Below are 23,658 nucleotides of genomic sequence, written 5' to 3' on the forward strand. Positions count from 1 at the left end.
ATCATACCAGAGTCACCTTTCCTGCTCAGATATCAAAGGCAACAAGGGATTACAATGGCCTTTTGGGTTGCTTTTCTATACAATTTGAAAGAAGAATGGATCCAAAAGCAAAACAATGACTCCTACTAACCTTGGGAGACCAGAAAAGGGGAAAAAAAAAAAAAAGTTTACTTGATACCAAAAGCTTGGTCCTTGCACTCAATGCTGATCCAGTAACAAAGACAAGGTTTTGAGAAAAAGGAAAAAGGTTTTATTGCTTTGGTAACAAAGGAGAAAACCAATGCACTCATGTCAAAGAACCTGCCATTCTAACTTCCAGGGGAAACACAGGGCTTTAAAAAGTAGGGACACAAGGGCTGTTGTCCAAGTATCATTATCAATAGATCTAATTAATGTTTAACTTATTTCCTTGAAAGAGCTGTTGTTATAATTTCCATGTCTAGGATTCCTTTATTCTTATGAACAGTGAGAGGAAGGGCAGATAACTTGGCTTAGGATAGGAAAAATGTTAACCGGTTGAGGAGAGGAAGAAGAAGAAGAGGAAGGAAAAAAAATGTCAGTTTTAAAATAAGCAGCCAGTGGTCAAGCAGTAAGGTTTATATTTAAAGCATGAATTGGACCCCTGTTACATGAAAGGGACACTGTTACATACTGGGCGTGTAGCTACTGAGAATGTAGGAATAGACTTGGTTAGGAACATAGCTAATCCCAGTCACTCCTCCTTCATATGCCATGACCAAGAAGCACTGGGAACAAGACTGTAAGGCAAACAGGTAGAAATGGACCCTCTGACTAAAAGTTTCAATTTACATGAAATGTACTCAATTTACAAGGTGCCCTGCATTTCATTTAAACAGTGTGTCATAGTTTTTCCAGGCCTGCTGAGCCAAGTGAGTTTGCCTTCAGTAATTTCCTATCATCTTTTCCACTCCCTTCTCTTTAAAACTCAATTTACCTTCATATACAGATTTGGGTTTAATTATCTTGCTACAAGGTTTGAAGTTCAGTTACCATTTTCAATACAATATATTTTATATGGTGGCTCTAGACACCTAACCACCAACTTTTGACAAACGATGATGTTTCTAGAGAACTTTGACATTCTATGGTGTTTTCAGGAGAATGTCCCACTCCAGCCTAGATTGTACCTTTGTGGTATTTACTCATAATTCAGCCAAAGTTATATAGGTGTATGTTATGGTTTGGATGTGAGGTATCCCCCAAAAGCTCACAAGTGAGACAATTCAAGAAGATTCAGAGGAGAAATGATTGGGTTGTTAGAGTCTTAACCCAGTCAGTGATTTAATCTGATAGGGATTAACTGAGTGGTAACTGAAGTGGTAGGAATATGACTGGAGGAGGTGGGAATTTGGGCCTGACTTTGAGGTATATATTTGCATCTGGCAAGGGGAGCTCTCTCTCTGCTTCCTAATCACCATGTTTGAGCTACTTCCCTCTAACACACGCTCCCACAATTATTTTTAGCCTCTCCTCCACTCTTCCACCATGATGTTCAACCTCATCTTGAGCCCCAACAAATGGAGCTGGCCTTCTGTAGACTAAGATGTCTGAAACTGTGAGCTCTCAAATAAACTTTTTCTCCTCTGCAGTTGTGCTGGTTGGATCTTTTAGTCACAGCAGCGAAAAGTTGACTAAAACAGTATAATATAATCATGGTATATTTTATAATGACATGTTTGTTAAAACAATTATTAAGAGTGTTATGGTTTTTGAAAATGATTATACAAAAAGCAGTCTTTTGGTGTTATATATAAACACCAATGAGAGAATTAATTCCACTCTCCTTCTTACAGTGAATGATAGCAGCTGCCATAATAATTGTGCTAAGACAATAGACAAGCCAATAGTGTTCAAGTAATTCAGCTCCACACTCGGAATTGAAGACTGCATTAGAAAATACTATTATTAGAAAATTGCATGGAGTCAAAATGCAGAACAAGGAAAAGTGAATGTGGTGGTTCTAGAAAATAGAGCTTACATATTTGGTAGTATATGGCAAGGAAGGTTTGATTTCTTCCCCATCATACTGCTGACATGGAGTAGGTGCTCAGAAAATGAATCTTCAACTAAACCAAGTTGCTCTTTGTAAATGATATAGTTATACATATACAAATTGAGTAATTTGTGTGACTTGAAGGCAGATCACATTCTGCTATAAATTCTCTTCAAAATGTTAGTCAATCTTCCTAGCCAGTACACCCTTTCCCAGACAATGTTTTGTGTGTTTGTTTTTGCCATCACAACCACCAGAGGTACTTAATTTTGACTATCACAGGGAAGAGGCTTTAAATTTCCCACAGTGAAAAAACTAAGAAAAAAGTCATGGGAACTTTTTGCTTTGGGGAAAAGTCACAGGGTAAAGATGAGGATGCCCTGCCCCAGCACTGACCCTGTAACTCACAGTTCACAGACTCCTCCTACCTAGACTCCTGAAGGTCCATCACTTGCATGGGAGGCCCTGGTTCCAGGAAAGGTTCAAGCCTGTGCCCCCATGACTGGGTGTCCAACCCTGACAAGGAAGCATACAAAAGTTGTCGGTGAACAACAAGGACTCAGCTTCTGCTTTTCAGGACCAAGCTGTCTGGGGGAAATGCTGACATGTCTCACCACTTCTCTTCCTGTTGATCTATCTGTGTGTGCTTTTATAACCTTGTCACTTAGGCCTCATTCCACTAGGCCTTATTCCACTTGTCCATTAGGCCTTATTCCAAAAAATAAAGGAAAATAATAATAGATTCAGGCAACTTTTCTTAGTCCCAATTCAGTTGAACTTTTCATAAGGCAGCCCAGAATAAAAACTCCTCATATGAAAAGCTGGTGGGCACATTATGAGATGATTATTCACACTACAAAATATCTCTTCAAACCCAGAGTGTAAAGCTGGAAAGAAGTCTGACAGATCTATGATTACACTCACCTTCTAATTTTATGAATGAGAAAACTGAGCCCCCAGAGGGCCAAGGACCCTTTCATTCCTAACTCATACTTTGCAGAAAGTTCAGTGTTGTCACAGGAATTTTATTTTTTTAGAGTAACATAGGATTTTATGTTAAAATATTTAACTTCCACATTCTTGGGAAAACCCTATTATCTACAGTAAAGGACAATGTCTTATGAAATGAGTATGAATTTAATGTGGTATTGCATTTCTACGTGTCATCTATACTCCAAAAATAGGGAACCTATTCTACATCCAGATCAGTTTTTAGTATTTCTTAACAATTTGTGTTCGCAATAAATATGTATTATGGAAAGAATCATACAGTTAGGCAATTAATGACATTCTTGGATTATAACAACACAAATATATTTTTTAATCTTGAGAAGAGAAAAATGATTAACAAAGCCAATGCCACTTCATTTGCTCTTGATAACCCTTGTGGATGCCCTCTGAGCTGCCCAAGTTCACTCTCCAAGTTCAAGTTCTATAACTTGCCTGAGTAATTTTTCAGGAGCAGCTGTGGAAGCAACTAGCCATGCACACATGCACGCATGCATGCACACACACTTCTTATAAGAACAAAGGCTGGCACAGACCCTTAATTCAATAGAAAAGAGAATCTTTTCTTTCTTTCTTTTTAAAACCTCAGTGCAGGCATCCTTATTAGGGGCACACTGTCAGTCTGGGCTTTTGTCCTGGTTGGCTCCTGGTTGTTAATGCACACTGAAAATGCCACTCCTGCACATACACTCCTTGGAGACCACTTTGGCTTGCTGCCAGCTGCCCTCACTGTATTAAGAAGTGTGGATCCATTACTATTACAGAGCCTGAAGCAGAGCCAAGAAGAATTCTCAGAGGGCCCCCACCCCAGATAAGCATGAGTAGAATAAAAAGGAGACAGATGACATCACAAAGTCTCCAGGACTCAAGGGATAAAGTGGGGAGTGTGTTGTAGACCAGGAGGATGTTCTGGTCCTTGGGAAAGAAAGAAAATGAAAACATGCTATTCTTTACCTACAAAGTTCTTTTAGATACCTCCCAGAGGTATCTATGCTCCAGAAGAAGTTGTTTTCCAAAGTCCCATGGAAAGCTAACACTATTTAACCTAAAATTATATACAGAACTAATGGTGGAATTTCAAGCACCAAAGCTTTTAAATCACCCTACCCAGGAAATCACATATTAACGCAAGGGTGGATCTAAATATATCTGTCTGATGAGGTGACAGGGAAAAAAGGGAGTGTCATACCTAGCCAACCTTGAAGGGTAAGTCATGGCTTCTGCTATTTTTTTTCTTCCTCCTTCCCTTCCCCATTCCAACCCTCATAATGGTTCCTGTAACTTCATGTCTCTGATTCCACTGCCCCGTGTGACTAAACCAGTTGTGAAGATTCAGCAAAGCATGTTTCCCGTGTTTTATTAGTAAAGATAAGCCTAGTGCTGAGTTCAGTGCAACATGAAATTAAAGGTCAAAAACAACACCACAGAATAGAACAAACTGGCAAGCATTCAAGTAGAAATGTTAGGCCGCACATGAGCTAGCAGAAAAAGCACGCAAAGTTGCAGGAATCGCTAATGTTTTTATGAGAAAGGAGAACACTTAAGCTAATGACACTGTTTTCTCCCCTCTGCTTATATTATGACAGTTATAAAAGAAAAAAAAAACCCATTTGGTGGTGTCAGGGTCAGAGAATTTACCAGACATTTGCTGACCAGCCACATCTCTCTGGCATTCCTTCTAACTTGTGCATTGTTACCATTTGTTCCACTCTCCAGCTCCAGCAAGACACAATCATAGTGATTCCACTGCAGTATGGTCTCCAGGCAGAGCAAGAGGAGGCGACACCCCTACCCCACCACTCCAGCACCCAATCATGGGGTGCTTGGTCTAGAAAGAACTTTAAAACAATAAAAAAAAATCTATTGAAAGGCATTCTGCTTTTCATTAACATCACAGCAAGCAATTCGAGATAATGTCAGAGATCAACTGCTCCCCATCCCCCGACACACCATTTTTTTGTTGGTCTAAGTTCTAAACAATCACTAAAGTGGCAGTTGAGTTTTAACAATACAGATGTAAGCTTCAGTTAGCATATTTTTTTACTGCTTCTCCTAGAATAAACATTGTATTCCACATGGAAGTTGATTCAGACTTAATTCCATGCATTTATTTTGAGGGCAAGTGTGTAACCAGCTTGCTTTGGGCACAATTTGTGTCCTAATAATCTCCATGGTACTATATACTCCTGCACTCAATTGATTCAAAATAAATAATGATGGCACAGTTCAAGACAATCAGTTCTTCAATTCTGAGTTACTTCAATTCTGTTATTCTATATGATCACCTGTATTTGGAGTTTTGGTTTAAAATTTTCTTAAAATTTTCTGGAAGTCATTATGAAATGGGATCTTTATGTATCTCTGCCAAACACATTTAAGACTTTTTCCTATTTATTTAGTCTATCCCTTCACTTTTCAAAATTAAAATTAATAAAAGTGTTCTGCAACCAAAGATGGATGACATTTCATAAGTACAGAAAGAAAAACATCTCTGACAAAGTCTTTGATAAATTTGCAAAAGCTAACCACAAAAACAAATTATAAAATCACTATTGATTACTGTGAAAGACCAATATGTAGGTATAAGTTTTCATCCTTTCCTTCAATAAGGTATATTAATGTGGGTTAGGGATATAGCTCAGTAGTAGAGTGCTTGCCTAACATGCACAAGGCCCTGGGTTTGATCCCTAGCAAAGAAAGAAAGAAAGAGGGAATTACTACATAATTGGGGAGGCATTATGGTATTTATTTATTTTAAATTTTTGATACTATACAAAATTCAATCAAAGAATATTTCTTTTCTGGCAGTTATTATTGGCTTCATTTTGTGATTGTTACTAAAAATAATTTTGGCACGTAGAGGAAGGGGGTGTTAAAATGATCCACTATGGGTGTCACATATTGGCCCTAGGGCTGTGATTCATTACCAGTCTTGTTCTATGGCTCCCTGATTCTCCCTCCCACACAGCCTTGTCCTTCCCCTGTCCCCATTCCCATCACCCCAAACAGGACCTATTAGAAAGAGGCAAATCTGCTGCAGTTAAATAAGTCATCCCTCCTCCCAGGTTCTTCTTTTTCTGTGTTTCTCCCATCTTTTCTTGTGGAAAATAGGTTATGGAATTGAGAAGGGTTGAAACTCAGTCCTCTACTCTGAGCAGAAGGCTAACCAGCCAGGGCCCCACCTATCCACCTAGAGAAGTAGAGTAGGAGAAAGGAGAATTCAGAGAGTACAAACCCTGCTTTGACTCTGACTCCCATGGAGCCACTGCCAGCCAGGAGCACTGGGCAGCTTTCCTTTCTGAAGGAGCACCCGAGAACACATTGTTCTGAGATGCAAAATTAATCAGCCTTGCTCAGAACACGCATGCCTCCTACCCTCCACACCCAGGCTCCACATCACTCTTGATTCCCCAGGGAGAAGGGAGTTGATGTTTTAATCCATACCACCTCCCCTCCCAACTCTGAGGCTTCCAACTCCAGTCAGCCCAGAGCCCTTGACTCTGAACAACTGACTCAGAGCAAGAGGGAAAATATTTCCCATCCAAATTTGGCATAGGATTATCGTCACTCCGCAGTCGATCCTGTCATCTAATGACAATTCATTATGTCATTAAGTATCACCTTTTCTTCACTTTGGTGACAGGGAAAAGTTATGTTTTTTTTTCATTTTTACTTAGCTGAATATAATGAATTCCACCTATGGCCTATTTCTGAAATCCACCAATCAAAGGAAATTGCAAAGTTCACCATAGTAACAGCTTTGTGTCAGTGGCCTGTGTGAGAACCACACAGCCTAGGAGGCACCGGCCAATCGCAGGGCAGAGTATATTACCATCTCATAGCAACCAAAGGATCTGCATGGCAACATCAGTTGCTATACAAAAGAAAAATTAGAAACAATATTCTGTTAGGGAGAAATAAAGGTATTAAATGTTAAGTCATACTTGAGTCACAGTTATGAGGACCTATTCTAAAACATCCACCTAAACATAGCTCAGATAATACCTGCCAGATCCAAAAGTCCATGTGCTAGGAACATGTCCCCCACCCCCAAGAGGAACCACCTGTAGAGTGAGAGAGAAAATGTCCATGGAATATATGGCTTCTGAACAGGAAAGGAGAGAGTCCTTTGAATACTAGCAACAGTAAAGCATATTTGCAGGGCAAATTACATATAAAGCATCACATTTAATACTGTGAGGGAGACAGGGCAAATATTATTACTAAATTCTCCATCTATACCCCACCCCCATCTGTTCCTCCTGCAGGTTTCCCATCTTGGTTAATGGCAACACAATTCTTTTGATTGCTGTGGGCAAAACCCTTGGCATTCTTTTTTTTTTGAGGTGGGTGGGTACTAGGGATTGTACTCAGGGGCACTCAACAACTGAACCACATCCCCAGTCTTATTTTATATTTTATTAGAGACAGGGTCTTGTTGAGTTGCTTAGGGCCTCTGTAGATTGCTGAGGCTGGCTTTGAACGCACGATCCTCCTGCCTCAGCCTCCCGAGCTGCTGGGATTGTAGGCGTGCATCATCTCATCCAGCTTAAAACCCTTGGCATTTTTGCTGAATATTTTCTCTCTCTCACATCCACATCGGTTAACATCATTCTTTCTAAATTCAACCACTTCTCACTACCTTTGAGGCTACACCCTGGTCCAATCCACCATCATCTCCCATCTCGAGGCTCCAGCATCCTTATCTGCTCTCCCTGCATCTTGCTCATGCCTCTGTGTAGTCTACTCTCAACACATTGACCAGAGTGACCCCTTCAAAGTACAAGGCTCCGAACTCTCCGGTGACTTCCCTTCCTATCTGTTGAGATAGGAAGTCCTTGGCAGTGCTCCATGACTTCATGTAACATAGTTCCCTCTCGTTCTTAACTCTCTGACCCCATCTGCTGCACTTGTGTTTTGTTCACCTGCCCCAGTCACACTGGCCTCCTCCATAGTATTCTAGCACATCAGGCTCCCTTCTACCTCAGGGCCTCCTTGCCAGCTGTCTTCCCTTGAACACTCCTGTCCCAGAAACCCTCAAGGCTCACTTCCTCACTTCCTCAAGTGTTTGCTCAAATGTCACCTTCTCCATGGAGCCTTCTCTGATCAATTTTAAAATTGGATTTTATATGTCCACAACCCCTCACCTGTCTCATAGTGGGCACCTAGAACAATGCCTGTCACACAGTAAGAACTCACTAATTATCTCATGATGAATAGTGAAAGTGCTGTTTCACAGATAGTCAGGCTGAAGAAGCTGATTGATACTAGAGCAGAACATAATAGAGCCTAGACTTGAAGCCAGCTTTACTGATGATTCTCCAAACTGTGCCCTGCCTACTCGACCACAGTTTGCATTCCTTTTCCAGATCTACCATGGACTAATAAGGACCATGAAAGCCTAATTCCCTGGGAAGGGAAGCAGGCTGATGGGGCAGCTGAGGGCACAGCCACCAAAAACCTGGAGAGAGGAGGTGAGCTGGACCTGAGTGGAGTGACCCCTCTAGAGGAGTCAGGAAGCATGGCTGAGGAACGTCAATGTGATGTCAATCACACTCTTTTGGTGGTAACCTCCCCTACGCCTTCCAGGCCACTTTTCTTGGGTGTAGGAATAATCCTTTTAAACATCCAGCATTCCCACCCCTTTGCTTGCTTGGCTAAAAACAAGGATTTTAATGGAATTTTTAGTCTGTAAAGTGTTTCCTCATTGTTCTTTCTAGTTTGTTTTCAAAGTTTCTCAGAGTTGTATGAAGTACACGATGTGTGACTGACTGAAGAAAAATTAAAAATTCAGTTGCCAAATATGGTTTTTTGTCTGTACAATGAATAGTTGTTATTTTTGTTTGTTTGTTACCAGGAACTACCTAGTGTTACAAGATTATGTGGAACAGTGCTTTTCAATTAAGTCCATACTGAAAATTGTTAGCAGTGCCTACCTTCTCCACCCTGATTCTGGAAATGAAGGTTAAGGGCTAGAAGAGGAGTTAGAGTAGGAAGAAAGAAGAGACCACCCTGAAACAGAGCAGGGAGATGAATAAACCAAAGGTGGAAACACTTTGCTTCCATGGCCTCTCTCAGTTATTGGGAAACAATAGTGTAGATGTGCATACACAATCAGCAATCTAGTGGGATACCTGTGGAGGACAAAAAGATAGCATGACTCTTCCACCAAGAAAATAGTAACTAATCCCAGCAGCTCCTGCTGACGCAGGAGGATCGCAAGTTCAAAACCAGCCTCATCAACTTAGCAAGGCTCTAAGCAATTGAGTAAGGCCCTGTCTCTAAATAAAATATAAAAAAGGGCTGGGATGTGACTCAGTGGTTAAGCACTGCCCCCAGGTTCAATTCCTGGTACCAAAAAACAAAACAAAACAAAAAGGTAACATGAAAGCAAAATCAATGATAATAAGAGCTACCCCTTTTTGAGCATTTACAATATGGTAGGCATTTCACTTAGTCCTTTCATGTAGTTTTACATTTAAGTCTCTCAGCAGCCTCGGATGGCAGGGATTACCTTCCCCATCTTACAGAGAACACTCAGAGACCTTGAATGACTTGTCCAAGGTCCTATGATTAGAAAGTGACACAGATGACCCACTGGCCTCCATGATCCTCCTTCTCACCTGTTATACACTGCACTTCCTCTCTTTAATGAGAATAATTCATGTGATATCAAGGAACAGAGGGAGGGTAAGGCAGGAGGATCACAAGTTCAAGGCTATCCTGGACAAGTTTGCAAGACCCCATCTCAAAATAAAAAATAAAATGGGCTGGGGATGTAGCTCAGTGGTAGAGTAAGCACCCCTGGGTTCCATCCCTCGTACCAAAAAGGAAGAAGGAGATGAGAAGGAGAAGGAGGGGAAGAGGAAGCAAAAAATAAAGAAACATAGAAACACTTAAAAGGAGATGACATAGGAAGCATTTTTTAAAAACCAACTTGGTGAAAGTATTGATCCTTCCTAAGGATACAGAGCCACCATAAGCTAGACAGGTGTATGGAGGCCCTAAAGGCACCCAGCCCACACTCCGGCTCCTCACCTCAGAGGTCACATTTCCTGCCACATAATTAGCTTAATACTAACAGAAGAGGAAATCCCACTGCCCTGCTCTCAAGGGCTCCCACCACACAGGTTATGGATCATGTATGGTCCTATAATCTCTTCCTCATTGTCATAAAACTCACAAATAAGATGTCTGACTACAAGGAGAACTCCTGGAGGGTCAACTTCCTCCACAGGAAGGGGCAGGGAGACCAAGAAATGGAGACCTGAAGTGTTGTATTCCAGCTTCTGACCAGGCGGGGAAGAAGGAGCCGGCAAGAAGGAGCAGCCCTGTGGGAGAGTGACCATTACTCTCAGCTATATCACGTTTCTCAATAATAAGTCTGAACCTAAATGGGAGATCTTTTATGTATTCCTGAATTTCAAAAACTAATCCAGCCTAACTTGACAGTTGAACATGAAGCTGACATGCAGCAGAATCTGGCATTCTGTTTGGCCAGAGAGAAACACGTGGCTTTCTACACTCAAAGTTGATTGTAGCAATGTCACTTAATGGCAGAGCTGAATCTCAGCCCATTTTCATATTCCTCAAGTAGAAGCAGCTTTCATGGATGAGTTGCATCTTTGCCAGGAAGCTTCCCTTGATCACCCCACACTTGAATTCCTTCCATGAGTGTTCTTTGGACCTCAGAATTGCCTATTTGCAAATAGTGTAGGAAACATTGTGCCTAGTGCAAAAGGCCCTGGAATCAGACAGGTGGGACTCAAATTCTGGCTCTGAGATTTGATGGCAATGAGATTTTTAGCAAATGACTTTCCCTCTTCTGCCTTTAGCTGTATTGTGTGTAAAAAAGAACACATGGGTACCTACCTTACAGAAGTTTTGTAGTGAGGAGTAATTAGACTAATATATGGGGAAAGGGCCTTATATAATGTCTGAGACATAGCAAGTTCAGTTATTATTTCACTCAATTATTTTTAAAGTAAAATAAATAAGCAAATGAACCAAGAAATTAACCAAAATGGGAATGTAGCATTGAAACTGGATTGTGGTCCTTACTGAAGCATCCTAATTAGATACATAGGTATGAATTTCTCAGGACAGAACTAAAGCGCAATCAACTCCATTTTCAAAAAAGAGATGCCCTATCTCCCCAAGATTTGAGATAAGTCTGCTACCTTCCCTTTAAAATTGAACGTCGATTTTGTTCTAAACATACTAAAGGACAAAGCCTCCTGGTCTCATGATAATAAATATTGGATTTAGGTTCCACAGTTTCCCTTCTGATCATCACAATGCATTACCATATCTCACCAAAGCCATTGTTAAGGACAGCACCATCTTTGTCTCAGAATGCACAGCCTTTAGTTAGCTTTTAAGTCCATAAACAGAAAACATCTGTTTAATCATGGAGTAGATTTCAGGCTATAAATCATGTATAAATGCATGAGCCCATCCTAAAATGGATAGGAATAATCTTTTGACAGACAGAATCTCAATTTTAAATGACATAAAGCAGAGCTTATTAGCCCTGCCCCATCTTTTAAATGTCTGTGTAAATTATTTGGTGCAGCCACGAGGTAATTAGATGGATGCCCTATAGCCAATGGGGTAGAAAGACAAGGTCTTCCATCATACTGATATAAGAGTATCATTAGGGGCCAGGGGAAAAGTTGTACCTTTTATCTGCTTATTGTCAGAAAGTATAACCAAGCTATGGAAATGTGGGCTGGTAAAGGGGTCATGTTAATCTGCAGGCCCAGCTCAGACTATGAGCAGACTAGGGCTGCCAAACTGTGGAACAGGTGTCCCATTTATTTGCTGAATGTTATGGTTTGGATGTGAGGTGTCCCCCAAAAGTTCCTGTGAGACAATGCAAAAAGGTTCAGAGGGAAATGATTGGGTTATGGAAATCTTAATCCAATCAGTGAATCAACTCTCCGATGGGATTAACTGAGTGGTAACTGAAGGCAGATAGGGTGTGGCTGGAGGGGGTGGGTCATTGGGGATGTGGCTGTGGGGTATGTAGTTTGTATCTGATGAGTGGAGTCTCTCTTTGCTTCCTCTTCCTCCATGATGTCCTGCCTCATCTCCAGCCCCAAGGAATGAAGTCAGCTTTCTATGGAGTGAGACCTCTGAAACCATGAGCCCCTAAATAAATTTTTTCTTCTCTAAAATTGTTCCTGTCAGGTCTTTAAGTCACAACAGTGACAAAACTGACTAAAAGACTGGAGGATTCAGTGAACCTAAAGAAAAGAATGGAAAAGGAAATCTGGGACCTGAAGGGGCTTGGAGAAGGGGTCCAGGACTCTGAGGCCTGAATTTGGCCTGGGTACCTCAGCTGACTGTGACTTGGATGACACACAGGTTAATGCTACCCAGGTACATGCTGAACCAACTCTGGGGTGCTTGTCCCGGTTGTCCAGAAACAGGGCTAGCAGGAAGCAGAAGTTAAGTCCATTCATTCAAGACAATAACATGAGACTCAGAAAGCACACAATCAGGGCAATTCTGCAGACAGCGCAGCAGGGCCAGCTCCATTTATTACTGCAAGAACTCATCCAAAAAGGTTCCAGGGAGTATGTACCACACTGACTGCCCCTAGTCCCAGGCAGGAGGGAGCCATGGTCTGAAGAACCACACACAAATACAAAGAAGAAAGTATTTTAAAGAATACATGGGCAGCTTTGTCACTCAGGATCTGGGCCTCACCTCTGGCACACTGAGACTTAGCCCTAAACATCTGTTCTGACTTAGTCCTTTCAGACACCAGGAAATCATTACCCACATCTCTTGCCTGGCATCCAAATGCCATCAGGGATTGAGTTTTGCTGCTGTGGACTTTGGAGATAGACACTGCTTTTGAGGGCGGGTAGAACTGAGCGGACAAAGCACTTAGGTTGAAGAAATAAACAATTAACTTGCCCAATCTTTCCTCTTAGATTAAATTGAAGTGATGATTACAACAAAAAGTACTGTTTTGTAGTGAGCTCTTCCTTTTTTCAATATTATAATTTGTGGTTCAAGAATATAATTGATACTCTCATTCATTAGTCTGTTTCAAAACATTTAAATAACTCCATCAATACTTTTGTCTCAGGCCTCACAAATGTTGGGACGATCATGTGAGTTACCCAGGACCCTGCCACAGGATGGAATAGGGCAGGACACTCAACTCTTAGCTGTGATTCTTCTACTTTGGAATTCATTACCTCTGCATCTGTTAGGCAATGCATGTACGTTCTCTCCCGAGGGTGTGGCCAGAAAAGGCCAGAGTTACCAAACAGTGAAACCAAAATCATTACATCTGGCAAAGTTTCTTTATTATTGATGTGGACACTTTCAATTAAGCCCATTCTACAGATCAACTCAAAACACATCCAACAGCTGACTTGTTTGAACAGGGGAAACATTTTTACCCATCACCCCCAATCAATACAACCACCCCTACCCAGACCTCTTCTACAGAACTTCCACTCTCCCCCTTCATAGGAAATGAGGGAGAGAGGATCTCCAAATTCTCTCCCCTTTTATCTGTTATTGCTCCTCAAAGAAGGAATGGCTGATCCAGTTGGTAAGAGCCTGGCATTTATGGAGTCACACTCTTACAGAAGGTGAGTTGTTTGTCTCATAAAAGGAGAAACAGGCTCCACTCTATCAAGTTCCACATTCTTCTTGCCATCTTCTGTTTATATCTCCATACAAGAGGGAAAGTAGGAAGGACTTCTCATATGGGGAGGCTACCCATTCTTCTTCCCTCTCTGTCCAGCCCTGGCTGGGTAAGTTACATGGACTTCGAATCCAAACTGCCGTCTGGGTTAGTGGTTGGAATCAGTGCTACAAGTTTAGGCATGTGCCAACAGATAGCATATGACTTTGTGAATCCCAAGGCAGAGATTCAGGGTCAGGAATGGAAGCTCATCCATCCAAGTCATCTTCCCACACACAATTTTTCAGAATTCCTGGGGTTTTTGTTTGTTTGTTCTGTTTTTATTTTTGTTTTTGTTTAGGTATATTAGGCAAGATTAGCTAATGGGTTCTAACTCAGAGAGAATGTGGAAGATCACCTTGGTCATGTTTCTGTCTGGGGTGACTGACTCAGGGTTGGCAGATGGCTCTGAACCACACATTCATACAGTGATGCGGGCTAGCAGCACCTCTGCTATCTTCTGCAATTTGCTCTACTAGCCATGCCAAAGGGAAGAAAGGCAGTCCAGAGCCAAAGATCTCTCTTAAGCAAACGAGGTGGAAGTTGTCTATATCAGTTCCTCCCAGATCATTGATGAGCGTCTAGTCACATACCCTTGTCTACTCCAAACCAGCCTAAGAAGTGGGAGCACTGATTTCCGTGGGTTGTAGCATTGTCCAGCATAAAAGAATTATTGAGCCTTGTCAGGAATTTGCAGGGTGCAGTTTTACTCAAAGGCAGACATAGAAGAATATACTGAGGTGCAAGTGTGAGTGTGTGTGTGTGTGTGTGTGTATGTGTGTGTGTGTGTGTGTGTGTGTGTGTGTGTTTAAAGTCTCAGTAGTTAAATGACAATTGTTACTCATAAAAATGTTCTAGCCCAAATCATCTGTTATACATAAAGTGGTACAGAATTCTCAGTCATACACTTGTTCAATTATTTGAGCAGATTCAAAGATTCATATTGAGATAAAAATAAATAAAAATTCTTCTTCTTATAGGCCTCATTTAGCCTATTTGGGGTTGGAAGAGGAATGACTTGCCACCTGTAAGGTTCCTGAGCCAATGCATCTTGGAGAGTTTTATCACCCACCTCTAAAGCTTATCAGCTTTCCTGAATCAACAATGAGTTGATGATCAATTCCTGGTTAAAAGTGAGCTATGAGACTTTTTAGTTAATTGTTACAGACTGAAGGATATATTGGTTTCATTCATTTAGTTTCTCTAAAAATAATGCTAAGTTTCTATATTTCTAACTTCTCTAGGTAAGATCATTGGAAAGTAATATACCCAGGGCATATAACTCAGTTTCCTCCACTGCCACCAAAAAAGAATTAATAAGACTTTTTAAAAATTATGTATATGACACTTTTCAGATCAACATTCTATTTAAGATCATTTGCTTTCTTTTACTAAACAGTACGTGAACACAGCTTCCTTTTAATTATGATTTCTTCTATTAGAATATATACAGTAAGTTCCTTCTGAAATCCTGAACTACAAAACTTTATATCTTCAAGTGAATGATTCCTTTTTTCCTACAAGAGTTACATAATTTATCCACTCCACTGATTGTCTCAGTTTCTAAAAAGACTGGCACTATTTTTTTTTATTGTAAACAAATGGGATACATGTTGTTTCTCTGTTTCTACATGGCGTAAAGGCATACCATTTGTGTAATCATAAATTTACATAGGGTAATGCTGTTTGATTCATTCTGTTATTTTTCCCCTTCCCCCCACCCCTCCCACCCCTCTTTTCCCTCTATACAGTCCTTTCTTCCTCCATTCTTGCCCCCCTCCTAACCCTAACTCTAACCTTAGCACTAACCCCTCCCACTCCCCATTATGTGTCATCATCCACTTATTAGCGATATCATTCGTCCTTTGGTTTTTTGAGATTGGCTTATCTCACATAGCATGATATTCTCCAATTTCATCCATTTGCCTGCAAATGCCATAAATTTATCATTCTTTATGGCTGAGTAATATTCCATTGTGTGTGTGTGTGTGTGTGTGTGTGTATATATATATATATATATATATATATATATATATATATATACCACAGTTTCTTTATCCATTCATCATTTGAAGGACATCTAGGTTGATTCCACAATCTGGCTATTGTGAACTGAGCAGCTATGAACAATGATGTGGCTGTATCTCTGTAGTATGCTGATTTTGAGTCCTTTGGGTATAGGCCAAGGAGTGGGATAGCTGGGTCAAATGGTGGTTCCATTCCAAGTTTTCTAAGGAGTCTCCACACTGCTTTCCAGAGTGGCTGCACTAATTTGCAGCCCCACCAGCAATGTATGAGTGTACCTTTCTCCCCACATCCTCGAAGACTTGCACTATTTAATGATCAACTGTAATAGCATAACTCTGGTGCCTAAAATCTATGTCCCAGTTTGTTTTATGTTTTAATGAGCTTTTTACTTTGGAATAATTTAAGATTTACAAAAAAGTTATAAACTAGTACAGATAGTCCCTATATACATCCTTTACCTAGACTTCCTAAATATTAGTATTTTATTAACTTTGGTATTTGTCAAGACTAAGAAAGAAACCTGGTGCATTATTAGTAACTACACCAAAGACTGATTGTCAACAGTTTTCCCACTAATGTTCCCTTTATGCTTCCAAGATACAACATTGTATTTAGCCCAGCCTGTTTTATTTGAAATATGTGTTTTGGCTAAAAACCATTCCTAAGAAACTTAATGACTAGAAACTGGAAAAACATTTATTTAAGATTTGCAAAAGATTTTCTGTTTCAAAAACAAATTAAAAACACTGAATTATCCTTAGGGCAAATGAGTCCTTTGTTGGGAGGGGAAAAAAAATCTGAACAGGGTGTTGAGTTACCAAAACGTAAATATCCACTCTTTGTGTCTGATGAAGGCTATACAAGAATTTGAGTAAAGTAACTTTAAATATATTAGCTATAAGTTTTCAACTAGAAACTAGGTGTTCTGTTTTGTAAATTCATTGGGTCAAAGCTATGTATATGCTGACTTTGTTGCTTTGGGTGGGAGTAGGGGATTATGAACAGAAGATGGGGTTTCCTTAAAATGAGTGAATATTCCTACTGTCCAACATCCTGGGAAAAGACAGATGTGGGGACAGGAAACAGGAACTTGAACGGGAAGTCTTAGATCTCCGTGGGGCTGGGGATTCTTTCTTCTGTCCCACCCTTGGATTACAAACAATAAATACAAACAAGAAATCCACAGCGGTGTGAACGCTGGCCCTTGCCATGTGGAGACGAGTTGAACACCTCCAGTCCCATAAGGCAAGCCTTGGGTCTCTGACTTTAAAAGCAGCCTTATCTACAGCAATCACTAGCATCTCCACTGGCTTGTACTAAACTTTCAAGCAAGTCTGGTCCAAATTGCCATCGGCTTCTGCTGTGCAATGGGAAATTAAGGAAAGGACTTGTGGCAAACATTGGGTGGAGTGGCAAAATGGAAAAACAATAACCTTTCCCTCATGCCACTGGAGTCAGCTTGGTGGCTCAGTACCATGGCTAGGGAAGAAATTATTGGTCCTATTCCTGAATACACATGAGCCCACACTCTGGAGACCTCTAAAGAAGACCTGGGAGTATGTGATGGGGACTAAATTCCTGTAGAGCCAGGTGGAGACTCAAATAGTTATCATAAAGGGGTAATAAATGTGACTTAATTTTGTGGTCCAAGACAACTGAGGTCCATATATATATATATATATACATATATATATATATATATATATATGTTTTATGATAGTCTCTGTTCTCATTTAATGACTTAAGTTTATTTAGTCACTTCCCCTGTGCCAGGTACTGAGGGTGCAATAGTGTAAAGGAGAAATCCGACTTCATGAAGAAGTCCCCACGTTCAGAAGGGAAAATGCACTGCACCGTGCATTGTGTACCTTCTAAAACCTTATTAGGAGTAGGAAGGAGTGCCTACATTTTTATTTTAAGGCTATAGTTTAATTTAAATATGGTTTTGCTAAATGATAAGGAAATCAGATTCAGTCCTTGAAAACTGGAGGAATTTACTAGATGTGATTCAACCGAAAGGTTTTGGGAGTACATCTCTACCATGGAATAACTTTCTGAAGAAATAAAGGCTCCTCTTAAGATTTTTGGCTTTTGTGCACCCCATTCCCAGATAGCTATAGAAACTTCCTATTGGCTCATAGCCCAAATCTAAATACCATCTTGGCCACTCACATCTGAAGAAAAACAGAACAATGAAGTCCTTAGAAATAGTCAATAGATATTTTCTTTTGGCAAGACCACTAGATTAGAGCTTCTAAATCTTCTAATTGCCATTGCTGACATAAGCTGTTGCAAACACAACAGTGAATAGGCAAGGACTGGAAGGTCCAAATTGTCAGACATCAGAGAGATACTACAAATCATCCTTAAAAACTATGGCTGTCAGAGCCTATGATCTTGATTCTGAAGACATCTGTGACTAAATAATGCTGGTTATAAAGATTGCTGAAGAGTTATAAATAAAATGTTAAATAATACAGTACAGCACACTCCCCAGGTGTTGTTTCTATTTTCAAGTAAGGATCTACATGAACCAAGTGACAGCACACAGCTTTGCTGTGGGTGTGAATCTCTAGAGATACTGTTCACTCACATTTGCTTATGCCCTCTTACTCTATCAGTTTTAATAACATTATTATTTCTTGTTTTGTTATTTCTGCTCTCCAATCCATATCCGTAGTCTGTTCTTATAAATAATTCAGCATCTGTCTGGGTATTCATTCGCAATATTATCTTTTTTTTTTTTTTCAGTATTAGACATGCAATTTATTTCCAAAGTGCTTGAACATGTTTTCCTTACATCAATCAAAAGGAAGACTGTTACCATAGGCAGAATTTTTTTTTCCCATTCTGCACTTTTAGGCATGTAGGTAATGCTATGGTTCGTTGTAAGATGTCTAATATTTCTCTTCCAGGCTCTGAAACCTAGTGTGAAGGTATATGCTGCTGAACCCTTGAATGCAGATGACTGCTACAAGTCCAAACTGAGAGGAGAACTGACTCCCAATCCTTATCCTCCAGAAACCATAGCAGATGGTGTCAAATCCAGCATTGGCTTAAACACTTGGCCTATTATAAGGGACCTTGTGGATGATGTCTTCACTGTCACAGAGGATGAAATTAAGGTAAAGCTCCAATAGGAAAGTTAACTATAATAGTGCAACGTCTTAGGCAAGACAACCTTTTATTGGAAGTAACCACAGGGATATACCTAGGTGATTTCATGACTTGTGAGAGGGTACCCAACCCATATTAGGACAAACCTCTCAACACAGAGATACGATCAAAGTTATATGTGTTCTTCATTTGTGCATTAGCAACAAAATTCAGACTGGGCATATATCTTCATTTGGCATTTAGAATTAAACCTACTAGACTCCTTCCCCTTCTCCTATTTTACAAATCTTTACTCACTTCCATACCAACAGTATGCAACCCAGCTGGTTTGGGAAAGGATGAAACTACTCATTGAACCTACAGCTGGTGTTGGAGTGGCTGCTGTGCTGTCTCGGAATTTTGAAGCAGTTGCTCCAGAAGTAAAGAACATTTGTATTGTTCTCAGTGGTGGAAATGTAGACTTAACCTCCTTAAGTTGGGTGAAGCAGGCTGAAAGGCCAGCTCCTTAACAATCTGTTTTTGTTTAATTTATGCAAAAGAGATGGGCTTTGGTGTCTCTAGAAACATGAATTTTTTTGTTTTTCAACTTCCCCTCTTGGGGCAGAGCATCTCAGTGGTAGAGTACTGCCTAGTATGTGCAAAGACCAAAGTTGGATCCCTAGCACCAAAACATCTTCTCATAAAGTTCAAAGTCCTAATGCAGACTAGATATTTCAGTAAGATTCAATAGTTTTTTTGGACTAAGTAGTAAGTGGAAAAACTTCCATATTTAACTGAGACACATAATAAGGCCAAGGTCTTTTGTAAATAGGACAGCAGACTGATGGGCTAAAGTATAAACTACAAACTGCTCAATTACAACCTGTAGGCCCCCATCCCTACAGTGCTAATTAGTGGCAATAAGACAGAATCCCAATGAATCCATTACTCCATGTCCAATTCAGGCACTGTTGAAGAAATCTCACTTTTTGCCCAAGGTTCTGGTTCTGGTACATATGGATCATAAGTCCATTTAGGGAAAACTCGTTTATAAAGATTCATTAGTACTGTGTCCTGAGATTTTAGCTTCCCATCAAAACTGCATTTCATATGGCCATGGGTACCTAAAGGTTCCTTGATGTGTCCTCTGCGACAACCAGTTCTACTGGTTTAAACCATAGCACATCCTCTCTATTAAAGAACATATACCGTACTACTGCCATCTTAGTAAAAATTCTGAAAGGATGACCACTCAGAACAACTCTCTTGATGACCATTCTGTCTGGATCCACTGACAACAGATGGCCTGTGGCAACAAGGCTGTGCATTCCATTGCTTTTCTGCTTGAAAAGCAGTACAGATGCAGGAGGGAAAGTAATTGGTGCATATACTGTCACCACCAAAGCTGCATCAGCAGTCAGGAATCTCTGAAGTTTGTGTTTATCCGCTGCAGTGTGCTGAGAAAATAAAGGTGAGGCTGGAAGCGCCTGAATCCACAGTGGAAGATCAATTCTTCTTTGGCTTTCACAGGTTCAGTGTTGCCAGGATTCCGGCTCACCACCATGTTCAAAACTGACATCTTCTGTTCATGAGGCAGCAAAGAAAATGCTATCAAAGGTGCTCCTTTCCTGATGTATTCAACTACTGAGAAAGGGACTTCAGAGACATGAAGTGTGACATACCAACCAACCTCAGCTCCTTCGGCCTCTTTTTCCTCAATCTCTTTAAAGATGCTTTTCCTAGTATTAGTAAAGTTCTGAAACTGAAAGATCCGAGCATAATCTCGAGGGAGATTTTCCTTAGGATCCCAAGGAGATGTTCGGAAGCTCTTAAGGCCTCTGTACTTCTGAAATCGAATTCTAGCTGCCACATCACAGGGAGTGTCCATTTCATCCGGAAACATCTCTTCCAGCCGTTCTTGTTTATATTTCTCCAACATTTTTTCCTCAGCCTCTTCATCCATTTTCTCATCATACAAGTCATCACGTACAGACTCCCCTACAGTCATAGTTTCACATTCCTCCTCCTCCTCTTCCTCCTCCTCTTCACTTTTCTCATCCTGAGAGTCCTCTTCCATAAAATCGTGTTCATATTCATCTCCTTCACCACTACTTTCACCACCTTCATCCAAAATCCATTCAGCTTGGTAACTGGATGTTCCTTTGGGGACCTTCTTTACCACCTTGGAACCTTCCTTCAAATAATTTTTTGCCTCACTCAGCTCCTCCTCAGTGGGCCAGGTTTGCTCCCCTTCCATTGGATCTGGTATAACTTCTGTTTGCAAAGACTCTTGTCTATCAGGGTCTGCCTTCATTAGGACCTTAAGATCTTCTTCCATGTCAGATGCAACATCTGAAGCACAAATCTCCATTGCCATGCCTGAGTCCTTTTGGGATTTTGTCACTTTAGGGTTTAAAGGAAAAGGGTCCATGGGGGCATCTATCTGTTTCATTTGGAAATCACCATGTCCAACAATATGCAGCAAGCTATTTATATTCAGAGTCTGCCCGCGAACATAGCCTGAGATTTTCAAGGTGCCCATCAAGTTATTCTCTTCACTAGGCACAAAATCAGCAGCATGGGTAAACAGATAGGCTCACCGATCTCGAAAAGCAAGATGCCTTCACTTTTGGTTAGCCAACTGCCTAAGCAGCATTGCTGCTTCCTGTTGAGTGTCTAACAGGAGGAGTCTGTCATCAGGAAAGCGCTTCTCCACTGCTTTGCTTAGCTTCTTTCTGGCATCTATTTGTTTCTTCAGTGGGAGACCAGAAACTCCCTGGACAGCTAGTGTATAGGTGGGAAGACCCTGAGCAAAGAGGCAGGAAAGGCAGTAATCCCCAGTGCTGTCCCAGCCTTCGAGTGGATCAAGGAGGAACAAGATGGTATCAGCCACTTTAGCCAAGTCTAATACACTGTGCAGATCCCCTGGCTTTGCAGATGTGAAAAACCACCGATGTTTCAAATGGGGACACAGCAGCATAAAGCTATAGGTGCTTCCCCATTCATTTCAGTGCACTGTTCCCATGTCCCTATCCTGAAGAAGACGAAAGGCCTCAGGCAGGGAAATTCTGTTGTGCAAAGCCACCACCAGCACCTGATGAGGAGGCCCATCCTTGCTGCCCAGCTGTCTCTTCTCTGCCAGAACCGCCTCCTTCTTCTGCTTTCGGAGCTGGTTGGCACGATGTCTCTGGTCTACTCTGCTGAGTTCTTTTCTCACCTTCTTGCACAGGATTTTCAGTTCTACACGACCCTTTCCATCCCGTTGAACGGATCCTTGAGCGCGATGCCGCCCGCCTTTATGAGCTTTATTCTGCTGCTTTAGCGGGCCGCTACGGTGAGCCGCCATGCCGAAATTCACGTGGACCAAGTCAGCAATGCAATATTATCTTACATTTTATGTAGGAAGAGGGAGGAAAATGCAAAGCATTTTTGAAAGGCTAGTAATGCTTAAATATGAAGAAATAGTTTCTTTCCATCTTTCATATTTGCAAAATGGTTCAGCCACAACCATTGCCTCCAAACTTACATTGAACTTTCTCTTACACAAAGTCTGATTTTATAGACTCAAACCTGCTGCAAAATCTGATTGAACTGAAACTTGCTAAGAGGGTCCAGTCCATTCACATGGACCTACAAAATTACCTATCATATCTGTGATTCCTGGGGAACTTGCATCTATTTGTATGTTCAAATAGGCTTCAAAGGAAGTAAGTCAGACTTGTACATACTATAGGGACAAGCAGAAACTCCCCCGCAAAAAAAAAAAAAATCATTTTGAGGTAACATTGTTAAAAATTTCCAGGGCAATTTAGGGCTGAGAGTCAGGTGTTCAAATTTGAGATATGTAAATTAAAAGCTTGCTGGCTTATTTCCCACAATATATCCTCCACATCCTTGGAGTTGTTGGGAAGCTCACTGCAATTGCAATGGACATCCAGTCTTCCTGTCTGAAAACAGAAAGGAGTCCATTTCGGAGACGTTTACTTACCCCTTTCCTGACTGCCAGTGACTAGGAGTGTAACTTTTCTAAATTATGAAAACCTACAGGAATCCAGGTCAAGTGCTAACTCAGGGTCCTGCTCACATGCTGTTCCCTCTGCTTGGAATACCGTTTACTCCCCATCTACTCCACCCCCAACTTCCAATCTAATTTCAGTCCACCCTTAGAGTCTCAGTTTCCCTGATACCTCAGAAGAGACAGGGTGCCCAGTATCCGACCTCAGGGTGCTGCTCTCTGTCTCTACTTTGCAGCATGATCTCTGGTTTTTTGTGTTAGTGGCTCATTGATGTCTGCTTCCCCCAATACACACAAACAAGCTGTAGAGGAGCAGGACCATATCTGTCTTAGTCACCACTGGTTCCAGATAGTTGTTGGGGAAAAATGGGAATAAACCAATGCATGTGAATAAAAGTAACAGCTAATGCTTACATGTTTGTTGACTACATGCCAGACTGTGTGGAGTGTTTTACATTTGAGAATGAATGAAAGAATAACCATCCAGGCAAGCCCAAAGAATATTAAAAACATCTGAATGTATAGTAGATCTCATCTTCAAGTTATGTATGAAGATTTTTGTTTACATAGAATTCAGAGGAAAATTTCAAAGTTCAGTATGACAATATTTATCTAATTTGCAGAGCAAGGAGAAATTCAAATTTTATAGGTAAATTGCCAAGAGCAAAGCTTATAAAAGAACACTTCAGATAAAACAGTAATGTGTTCCTATCTGCTAATAGTAGCCAAAGAGAAGACAGGAGATTGGAGGTCTGAGGTAAATGTATGTTTCAATTCAGATTTTCA

General features: G+C 40.8%; 1 protein-coding gene and 1 pseudogene across 1 annotated transcript; one reads left to right on the plus strand and one right to left on the minus strand.

Moving 5' to 3' along the window:
* Nucleotides 1–732: 732 nt before the first annotated feature.
* On the plus strand, nucleotides 733–19,391 carry LOC124962869 (serine racemase-like). Its single transcript, XM_047522135.1, has 5 exons — nucleotides 733–760; nucleotides 7,765–7,824; nucleotides 8,392–8,588; nucleotides 18,677–18,886; nucleotides 19,190–19,391. The coding sequence occupies exons 1-5, from the start codon at nucleotides 733–735 to the stop codon at nucleotides 19,385–19,387; spliced, it is 693 nt and encodes a 230-aa protein (XP_047378091.1). The 3' UTR covers nucleotides 19,388–19,391.
* A 13-nt stretch (nucleotides 19,392–19,404) lies between these two features.
* LOC124963296 (pre-rRNA-processing protein TSR1 homolog) lies at nucleotides 19,405–22,203 on the minus strand (annotated as a pseudogene).
* Between the last annotated feature and the right edge of the window lie 1,455 nt (nucleotides 22,204–23,658).

The sequence above is a fragment of the Sciurus carolinensis genome, chromosome 13 (assembly GCF_902686445.1).
Source record: "Sciurus carolinensis chromosome 13, mSciCar1.2, whole genome shotgun sequence".
Lineage (NCBI taxonomy): Eukaryota > Metazoa > Chordata > Mammalia > Rodentia > Sciuridae > Sciurus > Sciurus carolinensis.